The sequence below is a fragment of the Salmo salar genome, chromosome ssa16 (assembly GCF_905237065.1).
Source record: "Salmo salar chromosome ssa16, Ssal_v3.1, whole genome shotgun sequence".
Classification (NCBI taxonomy): Eukaryota; Metazoa; Chordata; class Actinopteri; order Salmoniformes; family Salmonidae; genus Salmo; species Salmo salar.
In genome coordinates, this window is record NC_059457.1 from 17214999 (window position 1) to 17241205 (window position 26207).

Sequence of the window (26207 nt, forward strand, 5' to 3'; positions counted from 1 at the left end):
TCCAAACCTTTGACTGGTACTGTATATATATTTTTAAAACGACCAGAAATGTTCAGGAATTTAACGGATCCAATTCTGTTCGGATCTCAATTTTGGGATCCAATAAGACCTCTACTCCAAATATATAGTATTTGTTATAATTTATTTTCCTGAGCCTTCTTGTTGCAGCCTTATGACCACACCTGGGATGAAGAGGACAAAGTAAGTACTGCTAGCTGAATTCAGAACAAGCATTAGCTGTATGTCAAGCAAAGTTAGAAAGTGCTTTGCTAAAGTCTATGAGCCTTCAAGGAGTGCCTGCTCAAATTGAACAAACTGTATATGAAGTCAACTACTTAGGATCGATAGGATCAACAATGATACGCTCTTATAGAACATATGTTTGTGACTCACTGACACTGGGTTAAAATGTCACGTTTCTGAGAATCTCGCAAGTTGGCCTTTAATAGGGTGTTTTCTGCTCAATGTACTGTGTGGGAGGTAGAACAATACAAATATTGAATAACATGACTGTACATGTTTTATTTCTTATACAAGAGAAGTTTCAATCATACATTGATCGGTTTCAGCCATGACTTTTTGGATCCCATGGATGAGTTTTGAATCATGGAACTGCTCCTTAAAGGATAAGTTTACCCAAATCCAGAATCTCCCAAGTGATTCCATACATTGAAAATAGATCAGTGGGGTTTGCCCTCTCCCTCCTCTCTCTCCCTTTTTATTTTTTATTTTATTTCACCTTTATTTAACCAGGTAGGCCAGTTGAGAAGTTCTCATTTAAAGCTGCGACCTGGCCAAGATAAAGCAAAGCAGTGGGACAAAAACGACAACAGAGTTACACATGGGATAAACAAATGTAGTGCTGTACTGAAAAAAATGGTCACGTGGCATTGCTGGATGCAGGCCTGCTCTGCTCCTTTGCCAGCCTGATTCTTGAAGTTCAAGGTGTTCTTATTGTGTTATTAGCATTGTACCATATAATGTAGACATACAGTATAGGCCTAGGTGCTCCACAGGATAGCATATGTGCCTTATGTATTTATGACGGGGGTGGACAATAGACATTGTGTCACCTTATATTGCAGAACAGAATATCCAAAAAAACACTGTGATATATAAACATAGGCTATATGGTGTTTTGAGCTAATGTCAAAACATAAAACCCACTAATATCCCCATTCATAAAGGTTTAAGAGAAGCGATCATTCAGTAAAGTAAAGTTTGGCTTCTTACTCATTAGGTAACTGTCCATTTGTCCCATCTGGAACAGTGGTGCGTCTCCAATTCGTTTTTGGAATATGGATAAATGTTTCCAGGACACCAGAGTTAATCTGGGCAGCAATATCCCTGTGGTCTCAAAAGCAAACTAACTGCTTTTTATCATAATTATGTTCCTCCATTTCTATAAGAATTGTAGTTACATATTCAAATGATCTGCAGCACAAACATTCCTCATTCGCAGCATTGGAGCGCAATTGCCACAATTACACCACCAGTCAGTCCGTGATGATCCTGAGGATGGTTGGGGCTGTGGTCCAGCTACTGCTGCGGCTTCGATGGCTAAAGCAGCAGCGGCCATCTGAAGCTCAATTTGCCTCAATTCTTCGGCCGAATACTCGGTTCGACAACACCATGGGCACCTCTCCAGTAGTTTTCTTCATCACTCACAAGTTTTTGTTGTCAGACATATTTGTAGGTTGTTGTTTACTTTGTATAACTAATGTGTAACGTTGTCTTCATTTCTGCGCCAAAAAAGTGCATCTGTCAATAAGGGCATACAGTGCAATTTCTACTTAGTAGGGATTCCCCCCGAGAGCGCACATGTGGCAGTTGGCTACATAAAATAATTATGTAAAATAATTGCAAATGTTTTAGGTGGAGAAGTACACATTTCCTGACTCAAAACAAATAGCTCATTCGGCCGTACGCCTTCAATAAAACAACGAATTTGTCCACACTTCGCAGATTTGTGAATCATGAATTCACTGGCAACAGAGCAGAGCGAGGCCTGCATCCATCAAAACCACGAGTCACGTGACCTACAGGGAGAGAGAGGGGGAGAGGGCAAACTCCACTGAACTAGTGTCAATGTATGGAATACACTTGGGAGTTTCTGGATTTTGGGCAAACTTCTCCTTTAATGAATATTCTTTCACTATGCATTCAGAATAGATCAAACATTCATAACTACATCACATTCAGGTTATCTAACTCCATACAGTCATTCAGGCAAACTATGCAGTATTTACATAGTAGTCTACTCAATGCAATCACTACACAAGTTAAATGATTAAATGGTTTTCTGAGTTTGTTTTGCTGAGTCTTTGCAAAAACATCTGCTCAGTAAGGATAAATAATTATGTCCCTAAGCAAATCGGTATATATAAAGATTACATAGGAAAGCTCTACTTATTGTAACCCATAGTTTTTGGTGAATGAGAGAAAAAAAAACATGAGGTATCCAAAGAATCCTAATGATCCAGCATCATATACTAACATATAACCTATAACTTTGGTTTAAACGCAGCCAAAAATAAAACATAAAATTACCCACTTATCCACCGAAAATTTGGTAATAAAGAGAAACATTACATGATTATGTGTAATAATGTCATAAGCTTGTCGATGTATCCAAAAAATGAACTCCCAGCCCCATCTTGTGGAATGATATAATACTATGAAATCAATAAATGGCAAACAAATGTGTATCTGTGTATAAGATGTGTATAATATATGTACATCTCTGCCCCGTTGTTAAGTGGTTGCTACTGTTGTTGTTCCATCCACACCCAGAAACTGACTACAGCGGTTCTAAACAAAGCCTATGAAGCATAGTGTAACTTAGCACTGACATTCACACTTTCACAAATTAGATTTTGTAACCATAGCACCATGTACATTTCAAGGAGGATCCAGTGTGTTTTGAAGAACTCCGAGCCCTCAGAAGTGAGTTCTGTCCAGGTCCTGGCTGGTGGTGGTGGTGGGCTAAGCGTCTGGGTAGACCAGGAAGCCTGAGAAGGTGGTGTAGCGTCCCTGGTTGCTGTAGACGGCGTAGCGCTCGTCCTGCTGGCTGTAGAGCCACACGTTGTCCCCCCTATGCAGCGACAGCAGCAAACTCTGGCTCTGCATCTCCCTCCTCCTGGACGTATCCTCGTCAAACACCATGGCCTGCACCTCGCCGTGGCCTGTCATCAGCTTGACTGACACTGCCCTGCGCGGGTGCTTCCCCACAGTGAAGGCAAAGTAGTAGGCACCAGGGTAGCGGCAGGTGAAGCGGCCCGACGTCTTGTTAAAGTGCCCTCCAATGTTGACGTATTCCACATCAAAGGTCAGAGGCTCCTTCTCCTGGTGCCCGCCACCATTCTCCCCCAGGACCGGGGATGTCCTGGCCACGGAGAACGCAGAGCGAGGCTCCACAGGGGCCTCAGCACTACCACTCCAGCCGTACCTATGGTCTCCAGGAGGGGGACAGTTGGAGTTGGCGTCGGGCTGCCCTGACAGGGATAGGTGGTTATTGAGATAGCCAGTGGCGGAGATGTCGGGGTACACCAGGTAACCGGTGAAGGTGATGTAAGGTCCAGCATTGCTGTATAGAGCATACTGAGGACTGTCCTGCAGCATCAGCCACACTGTGTCCATGGCCCTCAGGCTGATCATGACACTTTGACTCTGGACCTTCCTCCCTTTCTTTTTGTAATCGTCATAGGCTATAGCCTGCACCTCCTGCCCATTCTTCACCAGTATGACAGACAACATCTTCTTGGGATATTTCCCCAACGTGAAGGACAAGTAATAGGCCCCAGGGATTCTGCAGCGGAAGTGGCCCGTGTCTGGGTTGAAATCACTCCCTGTGTTGACAAGGAGCTTGTTGAAGGTCACAGCCTTCTGAGTGCCTCCCAGGATGCTATTGGTCCGCGTGGCTGAAAAGGCGGAGCGGAGGCCAGTCATCACGGGAGCCACATGGAGGGGTGTGACCGACCCCAGGAAGTTGAAAATGCCCAGTAGACAGGCCATGCGCCAGGGATTGCTACATGGTGCCACCTCAACTAGGAGAGATAAACAACAGAGTAAAAATATCTCACTTTCTTCAAAAACAACCTACACAGTTCTATTTATACCCTGGCTGTTCTATTCTGTGTTTGCTTCAGACAACTTTTGTCAATGTAACAATGTAGTTTTGTTTATTTGTGTTTTTATGTAAATAAAATAAATAAACAAAGCTACATTGTTACAATGACAAAAGATGTCTGAAGCAAACACAGAATAGAACAGCCAGGGTATAAATAGAACTGTGTAGGTTGTTTTTGAAGAAAGTTTTGCTCATTTGAAAAGATAGATTTTCTAAGGGTTGTAGGATTTTGGGCAAAAAAGTTTCCTTACTGCACAGCATTTCACACCTGTACAATGTAAACATTTTTCGTTTCATTTTTTCAATGTTAAAAAAGTAAAGGTTACCAGGCCGAATCGAATATGGGCCAATGCAAGCAACATGTGTGTTATGGGCTAAGATTGTGCAATGTGTCATTGTGTGATGGGCTGGTTGAAATACTATATGAGTGGGTTAGGAAGTCTGGTTGAGCCCTGTCAGGACAAATCCCGCTCCTCAAATCAGATGCCCTGTGGAAGCAACAGCCCCTCTAATTCAGCTGGTATTGTCTGTTCTCTCTGTGCACTGAGAAAAAGTACTAGATTAGACCCTGGTTCATCTGTTCCTGTGTGCCCGGACAATGGAACATTTGGAAGGGGGGCAAGGTGGAGCAGGGAAGGGATTTTTTTAATTTTCTTCTATGAAGCCCTTCGACACGGTGGACAATTGGTCGACGAAAGATCACAGTGTGACCATGGGAGGGATAGGTTGGGGGTCAATTTGGGGAACAAGCATCAATACTTTATCATTATGTTAAACATAATTTATATATGATATATCATGTATATCTTTTTTTTATCCTGATTAGACTGTTATAAAAGGCACTGTTGAAATCTTGAAGTGAGTTGTCATTTCAGGTCCTAAGCAGGTATTTCACCAGCTTGCTATAATGAATTGATGTTCTCTCTTTGTGTTCTTTCTAACCTGTGGATAGAGCTCTGGTAAATTCATAGTGCAAGGTTGAAAGTGTGGGGAGTTCCCATCCCAGCTTGAATAAGTTATGGCTTCACTCATGAATTAAGCCTGTTTAATGGATCATTTGACATCCTCTAAAACAGTGGTTCCAAAACTTTTTATAGTCCCGTACCCCTACAAACATTCAACCTCCAGCTGCGTACCCCCTCTAGCGCCAAGGTCAGCGCACTCTCAAATGTTGTTTTTTTGCCATCATTATAAGCCTGCCACACACGCACTATACGATACATTTATTAAACATAAGAATGAGTGTGAGTTTTTGTCACAACCCGGCTCGTGGGAAGTGACAAAGAGCTCTTATAGGACCAGGGCACAAATAATAATATAATAATAATCAATCCTTTTGCTCTTTATTTAACCATCTTACATATAAAACCTTATTTGTTCATCGAGAATTGTGAATAGCTCACCACAGGTTAATGAGAAGGGTGTGCTTGAAAGGATGCACGTAACTCTGCAATGTTGGGTTGCATTGGAGAGAGTCTCAGTCTTAAATTATTTTCCACACACAGTCTGTGCCTGTATTTAGTTTTCATGCTAGTGAGGGCCGAGAATCCACTCTCACATAGGTACGTGGTTGCAAAGGGCATCAGTGTCTTAACAGCGTGATTTGCCAAGGCAGGATACTCTGAGCGCACCCCAATCCAGAAATCTGGCAGTGGCTTCTGATTAAATTCAATTTTCACAGAGCTGCTTCTTGCAATTTCGATGAAGCTCTCTTGTTCAGATATCGGTAAGTGGACTGGAGGCAGGGCATGAAAGGGATAACGAATCCAGTTGTTTGTGTCATCCGTTTCGGGGAAAGTACCTGCGTAATTGCACACCCAACTCACTCAGGTGCTTCGCTATATCACATTTGACATTGTCGGTAAGCTTGAGTTCATTAACACACAAAAAATCATACAATGATGGAATGTCCTGTGTGCTGTCCTTGTTAATGCAGACAGAGAAGAGCTCCAACTTCTTAATCATAGCCTCAATTTTGCCCTGCACATTGAATATAGTCCATGTAATCCTAGATTCAGATAATTCAGGCGAGAAAAAACATCACCCAGATAGGCCAGTCGTGTGAGAAATCATCATGCAAGCGGTCAGCCAAGTGAAAATTATGGTCAGTAAAGAAAACTTTAAGCTCGTCTCTCAATTTAAAAAAAGAGTGGATGCTGCAGTGTACCCAAGTGGTGTCGGGAGCAACTTATTGCACACGCGTTACCACTCCACTATGTCTCCCTGTCATGGCTTTTGTGCCATCAGTACAGATACCAACATGAGCAGCAGCTACGTTTGGCTACATACGGACCGTTAGTGGAATTCCCGCGAGAGAATAACGGTTAATGTGATTGAATGTTAACTACTTGACTAGGCTACCTGTATTTGACATTGTGTTGTTATTTCGCTGAACACTAGATGGTTTAATTTTATTTTTGGCAGTGAAATGAGGCTACTCAGGCGAGAAAAAAACCTCACCCGAATATAAATGGATTGTTTGAAAATGTGAATAATTTTTGTACTTTTTAATTTGGCATACACAATGGAATTGTGCATAACCCTGGGGGTACACGTACTCGAGTTTGGGAAGTTTTATTACTTATTTATATATATTTTTTACATTTATTTAACTAGGCAAGTCAGTTAAGAATAAATTGTTATTTACAATGACGACCTACCGGGGAACAGGGCAGAACAACTTGTTCTGCTTGTTCAAGGGCAGAACAACAAATTTGTACCTTATCAGCTCAGGGATTCAATCCAGCAACCTTTTGGTTACTGGCCCAATGCTCTAACCACTAGGCTACCTGCCGCCCCAGGAATACCTGCTCTAAAACATTCCATTAGCATTCATCAAATGTGTTGGAACTGAGTATAAGAATATAAACAGTAGACCTATCTCACTCAAGATATGAACACAGAATAAATATATTTTTAAATGAGTTTCCTTAATTTTTTTCTAAAACATTTTTATCAAATGTTTTACTTTAAATGACAAAATCTCCCAAAATACCAGAGATCCCAATCATATGCTGTACAGATGCTCTTGCACTAAATGAGCAGAAAACCGGCACCTAGTAAATAAAATATACTGTACATTAACATCAGTAATTACAGGCTTATAACCAGAGATTTTTAACATTGTTATTTTCATATGTCTACCACTGTTGCTTGTAATGTTAATTCCTAAACACTGTTATAAAAGATGTGAGTTTCAATGTGTTAAACTATTTGAAAGCTCTGCTGAGAGAACAAAACAGTGAGTTGGCAAAAGAGGCAATTTTTATCAACTGCCATAATGTAAAACTCAAAATCCAGAAGTCAAACTTTGTTCTTCTATTTAACGATATGGAAACATTTAGCTCACAAAACCAGGACAGAAAAATACCAATACCAATTCTCACTAAATGTAATCCATAAAATGGTCCTTTGGAAGATTGTTGACAAATATTTGACATTTCTTTCTAAAGGTACAATTATTGAAATCAAAAAACAGGTCATATTACAAAGCAAGCGGTAAAGCTTCATATGACACACATATTTTTGCTTTGTAGCACCTACAGATTAAACATTATTGAGTCTTACAGGAGGCCTGGGTAAGGCCAAAATGTCATAAATATGGCAACTTTGATAAATATTTTCTCAATTATGCTTTTAGATACAAATGTTAAATATATGTCAACAATCCTTCATCCAAAGGACTATTCTATAGTTTCATTTTCATAACAATCCCCAAAATAATGGTCTTTTTTTTGTCCTGGTTTCGTGAGGAATCACTCATTTTAAAATATGGCAATCAAAATAATATCATAACAATTCAAATTATTTGAATGAGGTCAGATTTAGTTAGGATTCTTACAGATTTCAACAGCAACAATCCCATAGCTCTTACCTCTCACAAGCCATCTCACAAAATCTTATAATTTCTGTACTGGAACACATGTAATTCTCAGCTCTACATCTTCAGTCTGTAATTGACCTGATAGCTTATGGCAGAGAAATACATCTCTATAGAGTGTGGGTCCTACCTGTTCTCATGTGCTGGTACAGAGTGTGCATGCCTGTAGTCAGCTGGTCACCTTCTCTCTAGTCAGCCTTCTCTCTAGTCAGCCTTTTCAATGGGACCCGTGGAGCTCCAAGAGGTGGAGCTCCACGGGTCCCATTGTACAATGCTGATCCCTGCATCCTGATCTGGTCCGGTAGTTTACCATTGAGGGGAGGAAATACACAGGTTTGTTTAGTCTCATGAGGGAACAGAACAGCTAGTTCACTGTGTTCTGTTTATAATCCTTAAAAGCAACAAAAGCAAGTCCTTCTACATCTGCATTGCTTGCTGTTTGGGGTTTTAGGCTGGGTTTCTGTAAAGCACTTTGTGACATGGGCTGATGTAAAAAGGGCTTTATAAATATATTTGATTGATTGATTGGTTGGTTGTAAATTATAGAGCACCACATGCACAATGCATTGCTCATATCATAGGCCTCTCAGAAATAGATGTACAAAATAATTGTGAAACCCATGTAGGCCAGACATTTAGAAAATTAAAATAAAATCATATAGCCCTTTCGATTGCCCCCTTACCAAGAAATTATTAACATTTCGAAATTGATCAAGGGACAGTGTGCCTGTGTGATGGGTCCAAAGCCTACCTATGTCTATTTCACAGCAACAGTAAGACTAACATGAAACAAAATTAATCACAGATGTTTACACAAACATCACTGACTTTAAGATGGGGATATGTCCAATCACTGTCACTTATCATACCCATTAACCATAATAAAAGGACATTTCCCAAACTAGCTACATTTATTTACGTTACACTTTCAGGATGGTCTCATGACGCAAAATGAGCAGAACACCGGAAGAGGTGTGTGCGTGCCTTTCGCTGTCAACGCAAACGAAAGAGAAGAGTCACAGCCAAACCCCTCATTAAAGACAAGATGGCAGGACTGCCCCGTAGGATCATTAAGGTAACTAACTATTCAGTGCTTTATGAATTACACAGACTATTGTTGTTGTCTATGACAGATTCATGATGTCCTAGCTAGCTAATCCTAAAATGCTCCGCACTGTTCGTAATTTACTTAGCTTGCATTTGCCGCAGCTGCGAAGTTACTTCCGTTTCGACCCTGTTCCTAATAAACGGAATAAAGGTGGGTTAAAAATACACCCACGCCTGTAAAAGATGGCAAAGAAATGTGGCTTTTGTGTGGTTGTTTATTCGTTAATACACTCTATACAGTGAATGTAACATACTGACCAGAGTCAGAGAGTTAGCAATCAATATAACGTTAGCTTGCTAGCTAGCTATCTTAAACGTTAGCCAGCCAGTCACCCATCCCGCCCTCTCCAAATAGCTAGCAAACACTATAGCTAGCAAACACTATAGCTAGCAAACACTATAGCTAGCAAACACTATAGCTAGCAAACACTATAGCTAGCCGTACATGTGTGTTGCAATGAATACACAGACAGCCTACTCCCGTGACTGTGCCACAATATAAACGGCTGCAATCTTTATTTTGGGCTAAATTGCTCATGAGTATAAAGATACTTAGTCCTTAACTATTAAAGGGTCAATTTAGCAGGCTATTAAGTTAGCATTTAGAACGTTACCATTGTGTGATAGCTATTTCCCGTTAGGCCTCTGTTGCTAGTTAGCTACCGTAAGTTAATGTCCCACCCGTTATAGGCCAGGAACATTAGATTATGGAGATTATAACAGAACATGGCCAAGATGTTCAAATGTTCATAAATGACCAGCATGGTCAAATAATAATAATCACAGTAGTTATCGAGGGTGCAACAGGTCAGCACCTCAGGAGTAAATGTCAGTTGGCTTTTCACTGCCAATCATTGAGAGTATCTCTCAATCGATCAATAATATAATACTTTTAGCAAAAATGTTTATTTTTCTACAATCTGTAGAAACGGAGAATAGAAAGGTTCAGAACTTTTGTGAGGCATCACAGCACAGTTGAAAAATATATGGCAGATACAAATCCAATATGGATGGTGTTAACAGATGGATGGGAGGGGTTGAATGAAACTGAAGGGTGGGACTAATAACAACAAAATAACAAATGTAAAATATACTGTGTCTGTAAAATGTATGTAAGTAAAGAACTTTTGTGAAACAGCACAGTTAAAAATATATGGCAAATAAAAATCAAACTGGATGGGCATCAGAAATGGAGAAGTTGAGGGTATTGTATTTTCTACATTGTACAATAGTGAAGACATCAAAACTATGAAATAACACATGGAATCATGTAGTAACCAAAAAAGTGTTAAACAAATCAAAATATATTTTATATTTGAGATTCTTCAAAGTAGCCACCCTTTGCCTTGATTATCTCAACCAGCTTGAAGGAGTTCCCACATATGCTGAGCACTTGTTGGCTGCTTTTCCTTCACTCTGCGGTCCAACTCATCCCAAACCATCTCAGTTGGTTTGAGGTCGGGTGATTGTGGCGGCCAGGTCATCTGATGCAGCACTCCATCATTCTCCTTCTAAGTCAAATAGCTCTTACACAGCCTGGAGGTGTGTTTTGGATTATTGTCCTGTTGAAAACAAATGATAGTCCCACTAAGCGCAAACCAGATGGGATGGTGAATGCTGTGGTAGCCATGCTGGTTAAGTGTGCCTTGAATTCTAAATAAATCACTGACCTCCTCCATGCTTCATGGTAGGAACCACACATACAGAGATCATTCGTTCACCTACTCTGCGTCTCACAAAGACCTGATGGTTTGAACCAAAAATCTCAAATTTGGACTCATCAGACATATTTCCATCGGTCTATTTGTCCATTGCTCGTGTTTCTTGGCCTCAAGAAAGTCTCTTCTTATTGGTGTCCTTTTAGTACTTAAAAAAAAAACAATTGCAGTCTCTTCTGAACAGTTGATGTTGAGATGCATCTGTTACTTTTATTTGGGCTGCAATCTGAGGTGCAGTTATTCTAATTAATTTGTCCTCTGCAGCAGTGGTAACTCTGGGTCTTCCTTTCCTGTGGCGGTCCTCATGAGAGCCAGTTTCATCATAGCGCTTGATGGTTTTTGCAACTGTACTTGAAGAAACTTTCAAAGTTTTTGAAATTTTCCAGATTGACTGACCATGTCTCAAAGTAATGGACTGTTGTTTCTTTTTGCTTATTTAAGCTGTTCTTGCCATAATATGGACTTGGTCTTTTACCAAATAGGGCTATCTTCTGTATACCACCCCTACCTTGTCACAGCACAACTGATTTGCTCAAACGTATTAAGAAGGAAAGAAATTCTACAAATAAACTTTTAACAAGGTACACCTGTTAATTGAAATGCATTCCAGGTGACTACCTCATGAAGCTGGTTGAGAGAATACCAAGGGTGTGCAAAGCTGTCATCAAGCCAAAGGGTGGCTGCTAAAGAATCTGAAATATAAAATATATTTTTATTTAACACTTTTGGTTGCTACATGATTCCATATGTGTTTCATAGTTTTGATGTCTTCTATTATTCTACGATGTAGAAAATAGTAAAAATAAAGAAAAACCCTTGAATGAGTAGGTGTGTCCAAACTTTTGACTGGTACAGTAGCTGATATAATGAGCGTGAAAATTAAATAAAACAGATTGGAGATCTTACAACTAGACATCAAGGAAATTTTCATTTTTGTGAATACAACACATGCACATTGGAGACAGAACCCCTTACCATCTTTATTGCAGGATTGTGATCATCATTGACACTAGTTCAATTTGAGTAGTATAACAATTAAAACAGTTTAAGCACATCAAAGAATCATCACTTCAAAATGTACACATAAGTTAACTCGTATGTGGTCTAAACAACAATAGAAAATTGAGTAGTTACAAGCACACTTATTACTGAAGCATCATTTCAGGTGAACAGAAAAACTCCATACCAGTGGTGGCCAACCTTGCTCCACTGATCCCTATCTACTGGGTGAGCAGACTTCTATTCCAGCCCAGCAATAGCACACTTGATTATCAACTCATTAGACCCTACAAAGTGGCCTACTGTAGCAGGCTAGTTAGCTAATAATAGGTTGAAGGAATTGTCCGTAGAGCTCTGAGACAGGATTGTGTCGAGGCACAGATCTGGGAAAGGGTACAAAAAAATGTCTGCAGCATTGAAGGTCCCCAAGAACACAGTGGCCTCAATCTACACACAATACCCCATAATGACAAAGCAAAAACAGTTTTGTAGACATTTCTGCAAAAGGAAATATCATTTTTACATAAGTATTCAGACCCTTTACTCAGGTTGGATGGGGAGTGTCGCTGCACAGCTATTTTGACGTCTCTCCGGAGATGTTTGATCGGGTTCAAGTCCAGGCTCTGGCTGGGCCACTCAAGGACGTTCAGAGACTTGTCCCGAAGCCACTCCTATGTTGTCTTGGCTGTGTGCTTAGGGTCGTTGTCCTGTTGGAAGGTGAACCTTCGCACCAGTCCTTGGAACCTGCTCCAGAGCGCTCAAGGATCTTTCTGTACTTTGCTCCGTTCATCTTTCCCTTGATCTTGACTAGTCTCCCGGTCCCTGCCGCTGAAAAACATCCCCACAGCATGATGCTGCCACCACCATGCTCCACCGTAGGGATGGTGTCAGGTTTCCTCCAGACATGACACTTCATGTTCAGGCCAAAGAGTTCAATCTTGGTTTCATCAGACCAAAGACTCTTGTTGTTCATGGTCAGAGTCCTTTTAGGTGCCTTTTGGCAATCTACAAGTGGGCTGTCATGTGCCTTTTACTTTCCATCATTTTTAAGAATGATGGAGGCCACTGTGTTCTTGGGGACCTTCAATGCTGCAGACATTTTTTTGGTTCCCTTCCCCAGGTTTTTGCTTTGACATGCACTGTCAACTGTGGGACCTTTATATAGACAGGTGTGCCTTTCCAAATCATGTCCAATCAATAGAATTTTGCACAGGTGGACTCAAATGAAGTTGTAGAAACATCTCAAGGATGATCAATGGAAACAGGATGCACCTGAGCTCAATTTCGAGTCTCATAGCAAATGGTCTGAATACTTATGTAAACAAGGTGTTTTATTTTTATACATTTGCAAGAATTTGTAAACGGTTTTTGCTTTGTCATTTTGGGGTATTGTTTGATGACGGATGAGGAAAAAAATATTTGGTGCATTTTTTAATAAGGCTGTAAAGTGACAAAGTGGAAAATGTCAAGGGTCTGAATATTTCCCGACTGCACTGTATTGGTATTTTAGGCTACTTTGGGAAATTAGTAGGCTGGTGAGGAGGAATATGCCTAGGCCTGTAAAAGTTCATCTTTGTTGCTGCACCTGTCACAGGTGTCACCCTGCCTCTTGCATTACCATAAGGCCGTATCAGATTGCTTACGCTCAGTCACGTTGAGAAGGGTGTGTTTTTCTCCAGGTCACAGCAAGGGCCTAAAATTAACACCACCTGTCGATTTTGTCATTGGCGTGTAAAATGTTTACTTCACCAGCCACGTTGGCGGGGGTCAGGGCTCCACAGTGTTAGCATTTCACTCGCATTCTTTTATAAAAATAATCAAGTATGATCACATTTACAGTAAAAAAAGTAGTTCTGCCGTTTTTGTTTCATAGCTGGTAAATTAATCGCACAAAGTCAAACTACGAATCCTATATAGCCTATCCCACCTCGCGCTGCAACACTGCCTGGCTGGTGGTTGTGCGCACGTAAAGAGCTGTGCACTGGTATAAAAGTTGGTCTTATTTACTTGAAACGAAAGTCTACTGAAGTGAGACTTTGTTTTTTTGGCTATTTACATTTTGTTCATAAACTAGGTTGTTTTTGAGTTTCAAATGCTAGGGAAGAGAAGACAACGCTTCTACTGGTAAGACTCAATCTCACAGGTAGAAACATGACTCCAGTCGCGCTACCACGGTAACCTCCCGGCCTTAAAGGGGCAGGTGAAAATTTGTCTCATCTGTGACATTTTGGTTAAGACTCAGGTCACAAAAAAATGTATTATTCAATATACCACGTTAGTTACTTCTTACTAGTAATACATATATATTGTTTTCAAAACATTATAAAGCATGCACATCTGTTTTTTTATGTTTTGTTGGTGTAATCTTTGCGCCCCAAAATATTTTGGCTCTTAAAAAATCTGAGTGGCTGGTTGATTTTAAATCTACCTGCCACAGTGGCAGGTGGACCAAAAGGTACATTTTATGCCCTGGTCACAGCCCTGAGCCTGGGGGCAGTTGCCTTCCATGATGAGCTAGTCAGCCTACAAGATGTACTCTTTAATCAACCACTGAAGATTGAATTTATTATACTTTTAAATTTTTTATACATAAGGGTGCTCCAGCCGGTAACGCCTCCACATTGATGGGGAAAGTCAGCCCTAGTTGTCACCTGTATTAATTAGGAAAACATTTTGGAAAGTTTTGCAACGGAAAACACAAATTTGTAGATTTAGCTGCCTGATATTCTGCTTTAGACTGTATTGCAGCCAACTATAGAGCCACTAAGCGTAGTGACACACTGCTAGCTGCCTAGTAGGAGGCATGGGCCAGGATAGGTTAGGCTAGATGTTTTGGGCTGTAGGCATTGTCTTTGAAAGATTGATCAGTCCTAACACTGAAATTATAATTTTGTGGTGGATTTTCTTAGTATTGTAAGTGATGAGTAAGCAGTGGAACAAACATACAAATGTGCCTGCTGAACAATGGTTACCACCACAAGATTTGCATCTAGGCCTAACTCTGTATGTCTGTCGTTTGTCAGGAGACTCAGCGCTTGATGGCGGAGCCTGTCCCAGGCATCAAGGCGGAGCCTGACGAAGGTAACGCCCGCTACTTCCATGTGGTCATCGCCGGGCCCCAGGACTCTCCCTTTGAAGGTGGCACGTTTAAACTTGAACTCTTTCTTCCCGAGGAATACCCCATGGCAGCTCCAAAAGTACGCTTTATGACCAAAATATACCACCCCAACGTAGACAAGCTGGGAAGAATATGTCTAGACATATTGAAAGGTAAGGGGTGCTTGACTTGCGTCATTTTGCACCGACACAGTAGCCTGACATCCAAACTGATTTTGCTGTTTCGCTGTTTCAGTTCAGGTTAAGTTAATCAACAGTGGACCATTTTACTTGCATATGCACCTAAATATTTTGCTGTGCAACTTGGAATTTTTATTTAGGAGCGCCTGTGCACCTAGAAAAAAAATCGCCCATATAGTTGTTCCAATGATTAGTTCACTGTACCGCAGCCCCTTAGTGCCACTGAGAATACACTGAGCACAGATTTATGACAGTCATGCTTGCACCGTTTCTACAAATAAAATGTTTTTCATTGTGCTCCTAAATTTCTTTGTGCGCTCCTACATTGTTCAACGTAGGCGCACACATGCTCCTTGTAATTTTATTTATTTTTTTAAAGTTCAACATGGAGCGCAATGTTCAGTCAGGTTTAATCAGGATACCAACAGGGCAGGTTTTGAAAAAACACAATTTTTCAATGCAACATGGCTCCTTGAACACATTTAGACTGAGGTTGTTAGCAAAAACATGAAAAATGATGTCCTGAAAGAATTTTTTTAAATGTGGTAGCAGGTGCAGCTGATACAGGGACAGAGATTCCTTTCATCCCCTGAAATCTGTACCCAAACCGGCCGCGCGCAAATTGATTTTGTCCCCCCACGCCAAACGCGATCACGACACACAGGTTGAAATATCAAAACAAACTCTGAACCAATTATATTAATTTGGGGACAGGTCGAAAGCATTAAACATTTATGGTAATTTAGCTAGCAAGCTTGCAGTTTGACCTATTTAGCTGGCTTGCTGTTGCTAGCTATTTTGTCCTGGGATATAAACGTTGAGCTGTTATGTTACCTGAAATGCACAAGGTCCTCTACTCTGACAATTAATTCACACACAAAGCGGTCATCCAAATAGTTTCTTGTCATCTCTCCTCCTACCAGGCTTTTTCTTCTTTGGACTTTATATGGCGTTTGACATCTAACTTTCATAGTTACCACGACAACCGACCGAACTCAGTTCATCTTTCAATCACCCACGTGGGAATAACCAATGAGGAGATGGGAGGCAGGACTTGCACCGCATTCAGCGTCACAAATAGAACTGACTTCTATTTTAGCGCTTGGCAATGCAGACGCTCGTTGGCGCAATAATTGAATAGCATGTATGTTTACATTTTATTTATGCGACGCGAGCGGTGTGGTCAGCATGTAATAGGTTATGGTTAGGAAGGGATTATCTGATTCTAGGTCTGACATTTAAGGACATCTACCTTTTCTGAAAATATCAAAAATATATTTGACCTGTTTTATCATCAAAGTATCTATGTACAATCCAGTTAATCATATCATCATCTGACTAATAACAGATAGCTAGGGCTGGGCGGTATACTGTATTTGACTAAATACCGGTATTGATGCACGTTTTGGTTTTTACTTTACCTTCTATAACGGTATTTCAATGTTTGGTTTGTTGAATGTGATATGCTACTCTGCCACGTCTGTTTTTATAGTTTTCTCGCTACTTAGATCGTCTCTCTACGCTTTCCCAAAGGGTGCAATTGCAGCCTGCAATTCGGGGCATTCCTGCATGCTGGAACCATCTTTATTGTTATATTTTTAAGCTAGGACAGGCAGGAGGTACGGGTGCCCCAGTTCAGTATGTGGCGTTAATGCACAAAAACGTTGGTGCCAGCAGCCGATAAACCCCACAGAAGAAGTGTGGGGGTCGACAACGATATCTAGCTAGCTGTACACTGGTAGACGGTGTCCTTCGTACCCGCCTGTCGGGCAGTGTTTTTCCGTAGTTCTGTTAACAACGGCGAGGGCAGGTGTTCGGCAGACGGGAGCAAAGGAAACTGTGCTAGCTTAGCAAGCTAGTCCGGTACACAACAGACCTACCGCCAGCATAGCAGGTGGGGGCTACACCGTGTGCTAACTAGCTAGCACACGGTGTCGCTAGTTAGCTAGCATACGGCATCGCGCCTGCTGTACTGGCGGTAGGTGGTGGCGAACTGTTTATAGTGTCCGCTGCCTGTCGGACACTGTTTTCCCGCAGTTCTGTTAATGACGGTGAGGGCAGGTGTTCGGCAGGCGGAAGCAAAGGACTCTGTCTACCGTTGTCAACCATGCTAGCTAGTAAAGAGGACTCTGGGAGGCGGGGGCGAAAAATCTCAGGAATGCACGCATGCAGGAATGACCCGGGCTGCAGTTGCACATTGTCACTCTCTCTCTCCATACCGCTTTCCACACAGACCAAGCCCCGCCCCCTGCCACTCGAGCAGCGCAGAAGGGCGGCAGTTGTTGCTCACCCACTTGTATTGAGTCTGCATGGTCAATGCAGACCATGCAACATGTTGATGACAACGATGCAGATTTTCTGCTTTGCTTCTTAGTATAAATCTACAGGGTTCTATAATTACACTTAGTTTGTGTATCTTACTGTCTGCAAACAGCTAGTTTGTCTTTTCTTAGCAAGTTGTGGCTAACAATCGTTTTAGCCACTAATGTTTATAGCTAGTTAGCTGGCTAGCTAACTAATAAATGTACTGAGTCAGAGCCAACGTAGCTAGCTAATACAGCCTGATAACTAAATCAGCATTTTTTTGGGGGGGGTGCAAAAGTATCTTCTAAATAAAAGAGGAATAGACGAAGCATGAATATGTTAGCTACATGAAGTAGCTAATAAAAAACATTTAATGTAGCAGAAGATTATAGGGTCCCCTAGGAAACACTTATCAATGAAGTTCCTATCACAATAACGCCTCCCTGGGTTTTTCGTTCTTTATCATGTCAAACAGCACTGTATTCAAAGTGCCCACTATTATATACTATCTACCTCATTTTCAAACGTTGCTATTGGCACAGTCAAACAACAGGAAGTGAGGGATTCGACTTCCACTTCCCTACTGAAGCCTGCCGGTGGAAAACTTGCCAGAGTAAATTATTTGAGTCAATTTTATAGACTATTAAAGTCAAGTAAATAAGTGTTGTTTTTATATTTATCTCATTCAAGTCCGCTAACGTTAGCTAGACTTACTAGTAGGCTATTTCTGTTGTGATGATAACGTTAGTTGTGTTGTGCCAAGAGTTAAGGCCTGGGCCATCCACCAAGCCAATAACTATAAAGGTAACTATAATGAAATACTATATGCTACATAACTATAAAAGCATCCACACTAGAGGAAAGTTTGTTTATTGTTCTACAGTCCTACACCTGTATGCTCTCGTTGGCTGGCCTTCGCTTCATAATCGTCGCCAAACCCACTGGCTCCAGGTCATCTACAAGACCCTGCTAGGTAAAGTCCCCCCTTATCTCCGCTCACTGGTCACCATAGCAGCACCCACCTGTAGCACGCGCTCCAGCAGGTATATCTCTCTGGTCACCCCCAAAGCCAATTCCTCCTTTGGCCGTCACTCTTTCCAGTTCTCTGCTGCCAATGACTGGAACGAACTACAAAAATCTCTGAAACTGGAAACACTTATCTCCCTCACTAGCTTTAAGCACCAGCTGTCAGAGCAGATCACTGCACCTGTACATAGCCCATCTATAATTTAGCCCAAACAACTACCTCTTCCCCTACTGTATTTATTTATTTTATTTTGCTCCTTTGCACCCCATTATCTCTATTTCTACTTTGCACTTTCTTCTACTACAAATCTACCATTCCAGTGTTTTACTTGCTATATTGTATTTACTTTGCCACCATGGACTTTTTTTTGCCTTTACCTCCCTTATCTCACCTCATTTGCTCACATTGTACACAGACTTATTTTTCTACTGTATTATTGACTGTATATTTGTTTTACTCCATGTGTAACTCTGTGTTGTTGTATGTTGTCGAACTGCTTTGCTTTATCTTGGCCAGGTCACAATTGTAAATGAGAACTTGTTCTCAACTTGCCTACCTGGTTAAATAAAGGTAAAATAAAATAAAGAAATAAAATCCACTGATCAACGCATCCTACTGCACGCTGCCTATTAATCAAGTGTTAACACAAGACCATTCATGAGGTCTCTAACTGGTTCAGACCATTCAGTGCTTTGAGGGTGTGTTCATTTTTCATAGTGACAACTGCAAATAATACTTCAATGTACGTGTAGGCCTAATGAAAAATAATCTAGTAACTTGTATTTAAATGTAGCAATTCAACAACAAACGCTGTAAAAGATGTGCAGGCTAAATGGCATGTCATTACCTCGTTGCAAGTGATTTACATTTTTCTAATGGTTGTCAGTTCCTTTGGGTCTTCGTTTTCACTGTGCTCATCTCTGTATGTCCTGTGCAACTATTTGTAATGCATCAGTGCAATAATTTCATCATAACTGGCCAAAAGTGATCACACCAATGCACTTTTTCTCCTCGACAAGCATTTTCTATGCTGTAGGCCTGTTATACATTCAGCAATTAGCAAGCCTGCTTCATTCCCCGAATAGGCAATTAGGCCTAGTATAAAAAAAATCTAAATGTCCTATAGGTTTTGTAGCCTATAGCTTTTCCTGAGATATCACGAGAAGAGGAATGCCTATTGTGGAGAGGCTTGCGTAGCCTGTAGCCTGTTGCGCTTGGGAGCAGCTGGAAGAGCGAGCCTAGTGATGTGTAGCCGAAGTAAGAAGCTAAATATTTGCTAGACATTAGACCATTCATTAGCTAAATATTAGGGCTATAGGCCTAATATTTACCTGTCAAAGTCCAAGAAATGGCAGATCTGTAGTGCGTTCCTCCAGGCTGCGCTCTGTGATCACCGGGGCACGCAAATCTCCACTATTGACTAGGCCTATGTTTTTAGACAAGAAAATAATTATACCTGGGCTACAACAACACAGTGCAATGAGGAAATTATTATTGTTATCAAGTGAGTATACAATTATTTTAAATTGCGGTGATGTTGGCAAATTTGAATAACTGCTCACACATCCTGTTTTGTTTCATGACAAAATAACTACAGTGCCTTGCAAAGTATTCACCCCCTTGGCCTTTTTCCTATTTTGTTGCATTACAACCTGTAGTTAAAATTTATTTTGATTTAATGTAATAAACATACACAAAATAATCCAAATGAGTGTTTTTTTTGTTTTAAAATAAAAAATGTAAACTGAAAAGTGGTGGGTGCATATGTATTCACCCCCTTTGCTATGAAGCCCCTAAATAAGATCTGGTGCAACCAGTTACCTTCAGAAGTCACATAATTAGTTAAAGTCCACCTGTGTGCAATCTAAGTGTCACATGATCTCAGTGTGTGTATATATACACCTGTTCTGAAAGGCCCCAGAGTCTGCAACACCACCAAGCAAGCGGCACCATGAAGACCAAGGAGCTCTCCAAACAGATCAGGGACAAAGTTGTGGAGAAGTACAGCTCGGGGTTGGGTTATAAAAAAAATATCAGAAACTTTGAACATCCCACGGAGCACCATTTAAAACCATTATTAAAAAATGGAAATAATATGGCACCACAACAAACCTACCAAGAGAGGGCCACCCACCAAAACTCATGCACCAGGCAAGGAGGGCATTAATTAGAGAGGCAATAAAGAGACCAAAGATAACCCTGAAGGAGCTGCAAAGCTCCACAGCGGAGATTGGCGTATCTGTCCATAGGACCAGTTTAAGCCGTACACTCCATAGGGCTGGGCTTTACGGCAGAGTGGCCAGAAAAAAGCTATTGCTTTAAAAGAAAAGCAAACACGTTTGGTGTTCGCCAAAAGGCATGTGGGAGACTCCCCAAACATATGGAAAAAGGTACTCTGGTCAGATGAGACTAAAATGTAGCTTTTTGGCCATCAAGGAAAACGCTATGTCTGGCGCAAACCCAACACCTCTCATCACTCCGAGAACACCATCCAGTGAAGCATGGTGGTGGCTGCATCATGCTGTGGGGATGTTTTTCATCGGCAGGGCTTTGAAACTGATCAGAATTGAAGGAATGATGGATGGTGCTAAATACAGGGAAATTCTTGAGGGAAAACTGTTTCGGTCTTCTGGAGATTTGAGACTGTGATGGAGGTTCACCTTCCAGCAGGGCAATGACCCTAAGCATACTGCTAAAGCAACACTTGAGTGGTTTAAGGGGAAACATTTAAATGTCTTGGAATGGCCTAGTCAAAGCCCAGACCTCAATCCAATTGAGAATCTGTGGTATGACTTAAAGATTGCTGTACACCAACAGAACCCATCCAACTTGAAGGAGCTGGAGCAGTTTTGCCTTGAAGAATGGGCAAAATTCCCAGTGGCTAGATGTGCCAAGCTTACAGAGACATCCCCCAAGAGACTTGCAGCTGTAATTGCTGCAATAGGTGGCTCTGCAAAGTATTGACTTTGGGCAGGGGGTGAATAGTTATGCATGCTCAAATATTCCGTTTTTTTGTCTTATTTCTTGTTTGCTTCACATTTAGAAAAAATAAAATTGCATCTTCAAAGTGGTAGGCATGTTGTGTAAATCAAATGATACAACCCCCCCCCAAAAAAAATCTATTTTAATTCCAGGTTGTAAGGCAACATAATAGGAAAAATGCCAAGGTGGGTCAATACTTTCGCAAGCCACTGTACATTGGCCAACAGCCTAGGCCTGGTTATGCAAGCATTTGGATCAGTTTGGGTCTATTCTCAACAGTTTGGAAGAACCAGAGAGGTACATTGACAGACCACTCATATTGTATAGACCTATTTTGTCAGGATGTAGTCTATTAAGATAGACCTACTATAGGAAAATATGGGCTTCTCCTTCCAACTGCCCGCCCATTAATTCTATAGCTTATGTTACATTCAGCAAGCAAGAGCAAGCGTGCATCTGTCCTCCAATAGGCTATTAATAGGCTAAAGAAAATAAGTCTAAACAAGTGTCCAACAAGCTTTTGTAGTATTTTCCTGGGACTCCACAAGATTTCAAAGGAATAGCTGTGGCATCGGAGAGGCCAGGTGTGTAATTGCGTAACAGAACAATGAAGACAGACTGGCTCAAGATTAAGTCGATAGCCTAAAATGCTGACCACACCGCTCGCATTACGTGCACGAGCGTTGGGAAATAAATGTACACATACATGTTATTCAATCATTGCATCCAAACTGCTTGCGCGGGTCAATGAGCGTCTCCCTAGCCAGGCGCTAAAAACTTGGTTCCAATTTGTGACGCGCTGCAAGTCCCGCCTCTCCCATCTCCCCATTTGGTTTTTAGGAGCATATACCCACGTGGGTGATTGAAAGATGAACTGAGATCCACACTCCAGACCAGTTGGTGGTGGTAATGCACCTTAAAGTTGGTTGCCAACCAGAATATAACATCCAAAGAAGACTGAAGGAGGAGAGATTACTAGAAACAAACTCTGTTTACCCTTTTTTTTTACCCATTTCATTTAAAATAACAACCCAATGTTTATATCCCAGGACAAATTAGCTAGCAACAGCAACCTAGCGAGCTAAATTGCCATGAATGTTTAATGCTTTTCGACCTGTCCCCAAATTAATATAGTTGGTTCAGAGTTTGTTTTGATATTTCAACCTGTGTGTCCTGATTTGTGTCTGGTGTGGATGGACAAAATCAACATGCACACGATGGCAGACGCATGCACGCGCCCGGTCTAGTCAGCATGTAAGAGCCAATTTATGCTTGATCCGAAAATGTGGTCAGAGGTGCTGTATGGAGGTTGTGACTCAATCGCGGAGGCAGTCAGAGGCCAAATTGAGGTCTGTACCGTATTGCCGTGCGCCTTTCGAATTTTGTAACAATGCAGAGGGCTCCGTATAGCTCTGCATTGACATGATTGATTGGTTGATGCTAGGTGAGGGCGGGAGGTCCTGTATTAACACAAACTGACTTCCTTGACAACTTCCTTCACAATAGCACTGCGCTGCTCGGAGAAGCGCAAGAAGTATGAATGCCCTGAATTTTGCAGAGGCCGTATCACCATAAATGCTGTACGGCCAATGCAGACGTCGGATTGACCATGCAGCACCTTTAATTTAGAAGCGTATGCATATTAGCCTATAATTCATAAACTCAATCTTAGGCTTAATACTGCAGTGAATATTTCCAGTCAATTTACACAGCAAAATAAAAAAGTTGGTCAGACAACAAAGTCATAGGTAGCCTATTATGTTTTTATTTTTTTTAAAATTTTCTCTCTGCATTTCAGCCTAAAAGTCCAGGCACATTAGCAGGACAGTAATATGGTGTATTTTGTCATGATGTATGAGCAAATTTCTTGTGGAGTGCATATGAATTATGATAATGCGGGAGCACTGAGGAAGTTTTGTGTTAAAATGAGTTGGATAAAATTATAACTATTCTATTTCCATCATTTCAACAGTTCACCCAAGTGTTTTGATCAAAGTTAAATTACAATTGCTGTAGTTGGTTAAAAATAACACCTAGATAAAAATAAAAAAAATGCCCAAATCGTGCAGCCCTACGTGGCATTGTGGAAAGGATCTCAAATGAGTGCAGAATGGAGAAAGACCCATTCGAAATTGCTTAGAATGTATGTGTTACCACTCTAGGGTCATGCACTACTCACAAAGCAAATTTTGAACTTGTATTATTCAAAAACATGAAATAGCATCAACATTTAGAAAAATATTGTGATATGATATTTTGGCCTTATCGCTCAGCCCTAACAGATACAGGGGAGATGAGACGTCTTTAACTGTCTGTCACACCGCTGCAGCTTCTCTGTATGTATGTCATACACATCAGTGAGTTCAGGCTCGTTAGTGGGACAGGCCTGGGAATTGTTTCCTGCCATATACCCACTGCATTAGAATCATGTTTGGCCTGCGAGCGCTATGAGGGATTTTCTTTTTTAATCTCGCCCAAAAGATCAAGGGCCTCTCAGATTCAACTTTTGACCTCCCACTCAAGCCGCATATCCCCATTGCTGCGACATGCCCCCATTGCTCAAAATGGATACATGCCTCAAATGTCTCTCCCTCTCTCTATCCCCTTTTTCTCCTCCCTTCATCCCTCACTTTCTCCCCCTCCTCATTTGTACTTTTTTGTTTTCTTATAAAATCTCCTTTCACAGATAAATGGTCTCCAGCCTTACAGATCCGCACAGTCCTGCTATCAATCCAGGCATTACTAAGCGCTCCTAACCCTGATGATCCTCTAGCGAATGACGTTGCGGAGCAGTGGAAATCCAATGAAGCTCAAGCCATAGAGACAGGTGAGTCTTGATGAATCCCGGCTCTGAGCGGTGAACTCCTCTAAAGTGCACTCCTACTCACTCACCACACCCACTTGTCTGGGTCATGTTCGTTATGCCACACAACAGAAAGGGAAAATTTACTTTTATTTTTAGACACGTCCAGGTCGTTTCTCCCTGTTTCAGTCCATGTTCTTGTGTGTTTGGTGCCCGGTTAACAAAACCTTGTTAAAATTTTACACAGTAACTCAGTTTCTCAATGCAGCCTACTGTTCAGCCAATCCAACACTGATTAATATTGGTGCTGATGCTTTATGTTACTGGTAACTTTAGATTCTACACCTTATGAACTCGACTTCTTTTGATATAAACATTTAATTTGTATATAGTGGCTTTTTTTACCCTGTGGCCTATCCTGCAAAGCAAGTACAAATGTGATGAAGTTACAACTTGAAGCCTCAAGGATTCTACCAAAAGACTAATAAATAACTGACTCACTACACTTGCTTTCTGAGCTCATCTCTCTCCCTTATTTTGTGTTGCAGCCCGGACATGGACCAGGCTTTACGCTCAGAACAACATAGAAGTGTAAAAGGGAAAACAGCGGAGAGAAACCAAGCGGGAAGTCAGTGTGAACACACATTCCTCATCTTCTGCCAAGACTTCTTCTTCTTTGTAATTCATGTGCATTTAAAGGACACCATATTGGAGGGGGAAAAAAATATCATAAAAAAAAACACATTTAAGGAATATTGCGAAAAAAGACCAGTGAATTTGATATAAATGCTCATAAGAGATATTGAGAAGCCTGACTTGTCGTCTTTGTCATAATTCACTACTGTTCAGATGCATTGGCAGATCTGACTCACCACCTGGTTCTTTTTCCATTCATTTTGGAGGAAACCAGCAACATCCGCTTTAATGAGCTTCGTACAAAAAAAATATTACAAAATAAGTGTGGATCCCATGTTTGTTTCATGGGGGAGGGTAAGATTTATTGTCCAAGATTGCCTAACTTTTTACTTTTCTTTTAACTTTGTTGTCGCTCGTGATGCTGGTTTGTGTATTGAAAGCAGCTGATTAGCCCCAGGTAGACACACCCTTTGAGACAGACTATGGATGGACTCATTCCTCTGTAGAAGGCCTACTAGCAAAACAACAACCTAGCTCCTGCTAAACCACATCTCTGACTTGAACATTAAATACAAGTAACAATATAATGACTAAACAATTAATCTGAGCCTGCCATCATCACGTTTAACTGTTGCAACCTTTGTGTGGGAGAGCGGGGACAGGAATTCCATAATTTTCTATAGTTTTAGGAATATATTTTATTCTCATGTCTTATTTTATTTGAATGTTTTCCTGACATCAGCCTACTACAGTGGAGGCTGGTGGGAGGAGCTATAGGAGGACGGTATCATTGGAATGGAATCAATGGAACGTATCAAACATATGTAAACCATGTCTCTACTACTACTACTGACTCTCTGGCTACATGGCCCTTTTAGCTTCTTGTTCTTCCTGTTTGTCACAATCTAATGTTACAAGACACAACGGTTGACTTCCTCCCCATGGCATTTATTTCAGAAAATAATAAGGGGGGGGTGCATTGGAGTTGTCAGTTCGGCAGTGTGTGCTGAGGGGAATTGTGTTCGAAGGGGTTGTGGAGAGGGTGAGGGGAGATGGGGGAGATAACTGAACAATATTTGTCAATATTTGTTTTTGGTTTGAAAAGTCTTTATTCAGTTCTCTGTATAGTCATTATTTCTATTGAGGGGAAAAATGTTTACCTGCTCTCTGAATGGTATGAAAACAGTCCACTGGTATTCTTTTTTTCTGTAAATAAAATCTGTTGATTAATAAGAAAATATTGTAAGCCTTTGTTTTTGAAGTAAGGACAGTAGGTTTGGACTTTTGGCACGTCCTCAATTCTGTCATTGAATTGCATACATTAA

The 26207-nt window shown here is 41.0% G+C and overlaps 1 protein-coding gene and 1 pseudogene across 1 annotated transcript; one reads left to right on the top strand and one right to left on the bottom strand.

Annotated features, from left to right (window-relative positions):
* Window positions 1-503: 503 nt before the first annotated feature.
* Window positions 504-8227, bottom strand: LOC106573304 (complement C1q tumor necrosis factor-related protein 4-like; annotated as a pseudogene).
* Window positions 8228-8945: 718 nt separating this feature from the next.
* On the top strand, window positions 8946-26120 carry ube2na (ubiquitin-conjugating enzyme E2Na). Its single transcript, XM_014148244.2, has 4 exons — window positions 8946-9084; window positions 14857-15103; window positions 24130-24270; window positions 24795-26120. Exons 1-4 carry the CDS (start codon window positions 9055-9057, stop codon window positions 24839-24841), a joined length of 465 nt encoding a protein of 154 aa, XP_014003719.1. The 5' UTR covers window positions 8946-9054; the 3' UTR covers window positions 24842-26120.
* Window positions 26121-26207: the final 87 nt, after the last annotated feature.

What these genes read in the sequence shown, in the direction of transcription:
- ube2na (XM_014148244.2), top strand. Translation starts at nt 9,055, where the DNA reads ATGGCAGGACTGCCCCGTAGGATCATTAAG. An exon ending in TGCCCCGTAGGATCATTAAG is followed by an intron (nt 9,085 to 14,856) that starts GTAACTAACTAT and finishes GTCGTTTGTCAG; the next exon opens with GAGACTCAGCGCTTGATGGC. An exon ending in AGCTCAAGCCATAGAGACAG is followed by an intron (nt 24,271 to 24,794) that starts GTGAGTCTTGAT and finishes TTTGTGTTGCAG; the next exon opens with CCCGGACATGGACCAGGCTT.